At 35.3% G+C, this 6,583-nt stretch overlaps 1 protein-coding gene across 1 annotated transcript; it reads left to right on the top strand.

Annotated features, from left to right (window-relative positions):
• Positions 1 to 5,223: 5,223 nt before the first annotated feature.
• LOC118754590 (phosrestin-2) lies at positions 5,224 to 6,227 on the top strand (the record flags this gene model as incomplete). The annotated part of the gene is given in 2 exon segments (XM_036489479.1): positions 5,224 to 6,031; positions 6,098 to 6,227. Coding segments are annotated over 2 exon segments (938 nt in total), but the record flags the coding sequence as incomplete, so codon positions are not given.
• Between the last annotated feature and the right edge of the window lie 356 nt (positions 6,228 to 6,583).

The raw sequence follows: 6,583 nt of genomic DNA, 5'->3' as shown, positions 1-6,583 counted from the left end.
CTGAAAGGTGGCCTCAATTTGTAGAAACCATTTGTCTGGCATCTCAGTTCAGAACGGTCGCAGCTTGCATTGCGATGCAAGCTCCACATCTTTAGTTGGCATTTTGTTCGATGAAATATTCTCCCCATCCGTCGATGCGCCCTTTTGTCGATTCCGTCATGTTGTAACGACTCGGGGTCACCACTAATTTTTTTGGTTTTGGAAGTTTGACTATAATTATAGGACATTGTGTTTAATAAACTAAATTACCATTTATTGCATAAGTACTACATTATATATACTACTTTCGCGAATTTAGCTTATCATAATATACCGTTTATAACTATTTATATGCAAAATTTTATATGAAAAATAGTACCAAATTTCGTACTACTTCGCAAAGCGGGCTTTTTTTCTTCCCGTTTCTCTCGTGCTTCCATATTACAACCTTTTGTAAGGGAGCTGTCGACATGAGCTGTCACTACGTACAACACCTTGTATAATTCCACCATGGGTTGAGACCAGATTCAATAACAGAAAGGTTTTGTAATAAAGCAGTCTTCTCGCTCCCACACATAAAATCGGCACCTTTACTTGTGCAAAATGTTGCTTACTCTATAGTTTCTAGTGATATTAGTAGTAAAACCAAAAATTCTTCTCATACTCATGATACAAAAAAGAAGGTAGTTTCATTACTACTATTTTTTGATTATAAAGCAGAATTTTGACATTTCTCCAGATGTAAACATAAAGCATAGCTTTGCCACATTGAAATTTTTCGATAGGGGAGATTTTCTTTTAAATATTAAGGAGTAAAATTTACATACAAACAATAGTAAGTTGATGTGTTCAATAATCAAATTTGAACGCTTTTCTCCAGCGTTTAAAAGATCCTTTGAGTAATATCGATGTGAAGTGATGAAGAAATAAAATAAAATCTAGTTTTGAATTATTTATTTATTAAAAAGCTGTTTTTCATTTTATTTTAAACAAAATAAATAAATTTACATAACAAAACTCTTTTTTTTTATAGTCCGAAGAAGATGTATTGTTATTGTATTGTATTGGCCAAGCTGCACTTAACGCACTACTTCCTTCCAGACTCTGAGTGCCAGTTCAATCGGGAGTACCTCTTATTATGCGTTATCGCGCATATCGAAGACAAATTTCCTCTTCATTTTGTAAATATTTTTTTACAATAAATAAATGATTATTGAGGACTAGGTATGGCAGCACGAAATGTCACAATCTGCATAATTGTCAGGCAGTTAATATGGCGCCCGAAAAGTGACAATGAAACTACCTTCTTTTTTGTATCATGTTCATACTAAATATTCGTTGGCGTCACCTTTGTTTGCGTAATTTTCTAGAACAAGTGTAGAAAAGCGACCGTTTAGCTATAAAATAACCAAAAATGCCGATTGATAGAACTTTTTGCGCTGATTTGAACGATACCAAATTTATTTGGCGCAGGTAAAAAATAAAGAAGATATAAGAGGTTAATTTGTATTTTTTATTATCACCAAATTGTTGAAACCCAAAAGTAGATCATGATAAAATACGTAATATCGAATTAAAGATAATAACTTGTACTTTCTAAATAATATACATTTCTTTACCATTAATTATGCAGTTTTTTCAAAAAAGGTTATTTCATGAAAAAATAACATTTGTTCGTTTTTTAGTGGTTTCGGTTTAAAAATACAAAAAGCTATAAATTATGTACATCAGCTGAAGAACAAATTAATTATCTTTATGGTGACGTCATTCGTTTTTTAATCGGTTATAGAGTTCATAAGGTATTAATATTTAAAATATCTAAAAACTGAACTTTAACCTTTTAGAACGTCTTAATTTTTTACTTGCGCTAAATCATTTTGGCATGGTTGAAATGAGCATAAAAAGTTCTATTGATCTGCATCAAAATGGATATTTTTATGTATTGTTTAGTATTTCCATTAAAACACCAAATATATTGCAAATTCGCATAGAATTAATAATACACATTTTACTTCTAATTGTATACCTTGCGTACTTTTTGTATTACCATTCTACTACCGTTTCCGCAAAATGCGATCACATTCTTCCCCTTTCTCCTACTTCCAAAATACAAATCTAGATAAAGGAGTGTAAAATTTTAGCTGTCACAAATTACACAACCTTGTATTATTGAATCATGGGTTGACACCTAGGTTACCAGGGTTACCTTGCGGTAATAAATTAATAGTTTCTTTTCAAATTGAAAATTGATCTTTTGGCCGCAGAAAGTGCTTATTTCAGCGATAGTGTTATGGTATATTTGTTTCATATTTAGAACGTATATTACTTAAATGGGAAGAAATAACTCCTTAAACAAATTAGCCGTTAGGGGGTGCGGGCCGATTTTACTTCTTTTTTTTATTAACCATTAATAAAAGCTTGTTTTTGGAAATTTCTTTTTATATTACTTGTTTCTCAATTTTCCTACATTGTAAAAGAGTTTTTCACACAAAACATCGAGTTAGATACTCTTTTTATCGAAGTCTTAAAGTGAAAGTACATAGCGTCCATTGCGTCGCCGTCACCGTCACCGGCAGTTGTCAAAAAAGCTGATTCGGTGTATTTGTATGAAGTTACTTGAACAAGCTGACGGTGACGGTGCCGCACAAATTAACTCAACTCTCAATTTTGCTTGTGCGATTGCGTCAAATGACAACTATTCAGTGTTTTGTTTACATGTTTGAAAGTAAATTTTTCCAATTTGTGAAAACTGTAATATTTATGGATAAACGAAATCCAAAAAATAATGGAGGAAAACCTAATAGAGAAAGGAAAAAGTAAAATGAAAATTTTCCAAAGAGTATCAGCGAGTTAATGATTTTTTCGGGCGCAATGTCAAACGAATTGTGTGTAACTTGACGCATAAGCATCGTTGAAGGTGATGGTGACGGTGGCGGTGACGCTGTCGCAATGGATGGTATGTACTTTCACTTTTAGCCTTTCAAATATGTCATTTTGTTTTTTTCAATGCCAAACTTAAACGAGGCAACAGAGAATATATTATGTATGATACAAAATTATTCTGACGACATCGTGCGTGTTTCGACGAAGTCGTCTGAATTCGTTAGAACAAAATTTCGTCAGAATACCCATCCATAAGGTGCATTCTTTTGCAACCGAGCTACAAAAAAAAATCGCTTAAATGACGAAATACACGCAAAGCAACAACACAAACTCGGCTATTTATCCGAGTTCAGCCAGGTCGGTTAAAAAATACGCGACCTGAAGCATAGAGTTGTTAAGTGAAAAAACTGCTCTATTGTGAATTGTTAATGGGGAAGTGGAGAGGGAAATTTTTGTTTCCTTATATACGTGACTTATATTTTAAATAATTATATACATATATTACGCAAATACCTCGCATAATTACTCATTATACCTTTCATGAGCATGAAATGGTATTATAACTTTGGTCCGATGTTTGTAAGTACCAGAATAAGAAGAGATAGACCCACTAAAATGTATACTTAAATGATCAGAACGGCGAGCTGAGTCGATTTAGCCATGTCCGTCTGTCTGTCTGTCTGTCTGTCCGTCTGTTTGTATGCAATCTAGTCTCTCAGTTTTCGAGATATCCGGATCAAATTTGGTAGGTGGGTGTATTTTTATAATGTATTAATAATTTGTCGGAACCGGAAGAATCGGACCACTATAACATATAGCTCCCATACAACTGATTGTTCAGATATGAGATTTTTTGTTATAACTTCTCCATTTATGCAGCTAGGAACATGAAATTTTGCAATACTTCCACCCATTATCAACAGAAAACTTAGAGTGAAAATTACATAGATGGGGTCACTATAACATATAGCTCTCATACAACTGATTGTTCAGATATAAGATTTTTCGTTATAACTCCTCCATTTAAGTAGCTAGACACATGAAATTTTGCACTGTTGTCACTTATTATCAAACGAATACTTTCAGTGAAAATAGCAATGATCGAGTCACTACAACCTATATCCACCATACTGATTGTTCAGATATGAGATTTTTTGCCATACCTTCTTCATTTATGCAGCTAGGAACATCAAAATTCGCACCGTTTCCACTCATTATTAACAGAATACTTACAGTGAAAATAACAAAGATCGGGTCACTTTTACATATAGCTCCAATACAACTGATTGTTCAGATATGCGATTTTTTGTTATAACTACTCCATCTATGTAGCTAGAAACATGAAATTTCGCGCTATTTTCACTCATTATCAACAGAAGGATTACAGTAAAATTAACAAAGATCGGGTCACTATAACCTGTTTATTGCCTCCATACAATTGATTGTTCAGATATGGGGTTTTACTGTAAAACTCCTTTATTTGGACAGCTAAAACCGATAAGTTTCGTAAGCTAGTTTTGAAATAATAATACAAAGTCTACTGAGAAAATCGTCAAAATCTATGCTGTATAATCTTAATCTCTTGTACCACTGATTGCTCAGATACCAGTTTTTGCGATATATGTATCTCCCATTAAATTGTGTTACCGGTTTACGTACCGATCACACAGCAGTGAAAATCACTTAGATTAGTGCTATATAAGGTATATCTTCCATACCTCTGATTGTTTAGCTAGAATTTGTTATATATGTATCTCCTCTATCTATGTCTGCTGTGAATATATACATTTTTTTCAAATGCAGTAATCTGTTAACGTAAAATTTTCAGATGCTCATGAAAGGTAATGAGCCTTCGGCATAGCCGAAGACAGCGCTGCTCTTACTTGTTTTAATTGGTTTTTGTATCTAAATCCCGTTAAACTAGTCACATTATTCTTGCCAGCTACCAACAGAGTTGCTTAAGTAGCTAAAAGGAAATTTTACTCGAGTTAAGCGTTCTTTTGTCCCTCGCTTACAAAAAAATGCACATATAGTAACCGTAGCATAAATTTCGTTTTTAGAGTGGAGAGATAACTCACGTTCGGCAGTTAATTCTCTATTTAAAAACAAGCCTAAGGGCCGATTTAATGATTTAACTATATTTTAAAATGATTTAACTATACTTTAAAATAGATAAACTTAACTATAGAAATTTCTATGAAAGATATGTCTGTAGTTACGTTTAACTAATGAAACAACTATACTTATATAAAAAAGATAAGTAAACGGCCCTAAGAGTAATAACGGCATCAAATGCTCGACACCTTAAAATATTTCAAATAAAAACCTTACTGCAACTGATAAAAATCTCATCTTCTGCAGATGGCATCATCGTTTTGGACGAGGAATATGTTCGGCAGAACCGCAAAGTTTTCATCCAACTCATCTGTAACTTTCGTTATGGACGTGAAGATGACGAGATGATCGGCTTGCGCTTCCAAAAGGAGCTAACACTCGTCTCACAGCAAGTGCATCCACAGCAAAAGGTTGACATACAATTGACAAAAATGCAAGAGCGTTTGCTGAAGAAACTCGGTTCCAATGCTTTCCCATTCGTTATGGAGTTACCTTCCAGTTCACCAGCTTCGGTGGTCTTGCAGCAGAAGGCCAATGATGAAACGCAGCCTTGTGGTGTACAATACTTTGTGAAGGTCTTCACAGGCGACAGTGACTGTGATCGCTCCCACCGTCGCAGCACCATCAATTTAGGTATACGTAAGGTGCAATATGCACCCACTAAGCAAGGAATACAGCCATGCACAGTGGTGCGCAAAGATTTCCTACTCTCACCCGGTGAGCTGGAGCTTGAAGTTACGCTCGATAAGCAGCTATATCATCACAGCGAGAAAATTGCGGTGAACATCTGTGTGCGCAACAACTCAAATAAGGTGGTGAAGAAGATCAAGGCTATGGTGCAGCAAGGCGTCGATGTTGTACTCTTCCAAAATGGACAATTCCGCAACACGATTGCATTTGTAGAAACTAGTGAGGGTTGCCCGTTAAATCCAGGCTCGAGCTTGCAAAAGGTTATGTATTTGGTGCCAACTTTGGCTGCGAATTGTGATCGAGCTGGTATTGCCGTCGAGGGTGACATCAAACGCAAAGAAACTTCACTGGCATCCACAACACTGTAAGTTTGCAGACAATGACCTCCAAAGTATACGCAGATGTTTCAAGTATACAATTTTCATTTCAGCATTGCCAGTCAGGATGCTCGCGACGCTTTCGGAATCATTGTTTCATATGCCGTTAAGGTTAAGCTATTCTTGGGTGCTTTGGGAGGTGAACTATGTGCCGAATTGCCTTTTATTCTAATGCACGCAAAGGTAATTAAAAGGACATTTGCCATTGATTTGGTCGAAAGTCATAGATAACTTGAACAATGGCTTGCTACTTAGTATAACCCAGAAACAGTTTTACCCGCTTTTATTAGCTTAGTACATCGATTTATTTGTGCCACTGACGTCCCTAATGTAAATAACGGAATTATTCAACGTAATTGTCGCCAAATTCAAATAGTTTGGTAAATGATATCAGCTGAAATTAAGAACAGTAACATGTAATGATTATGGTGAGGTGTGGGTGCTGCTAAAAACGGGGATATACTTTGGAGAGGTTAGTCACGTCTCGACCTCTCATCCTCACCTGTACTCAGTTGAAGGACCACGACAGGGGGAATCCT

This window comes from Rhagoletis pomonella, unplaced genomic scaffold, assembly GCF_013731165.1.
Source record: "Rhagoletis pomonella isolate Grant_MI unplaced genomic scaffold, Rhpom_1.0 Rhpom_scaffold_04169, whole genome shotgun sequence".
Taxonomy (NCBI): domain Eukaryota; kingdom Metazoa; phylum Arthropoda; class Insecta; order Diptera; family Tephritidae; genus Rhagoletis; species Rhagoletis pomonella.
Note: the sequence above shows the minus strand (reverse complement) of the source record. Positions and strands in the feature narration are given on the sequence as shown.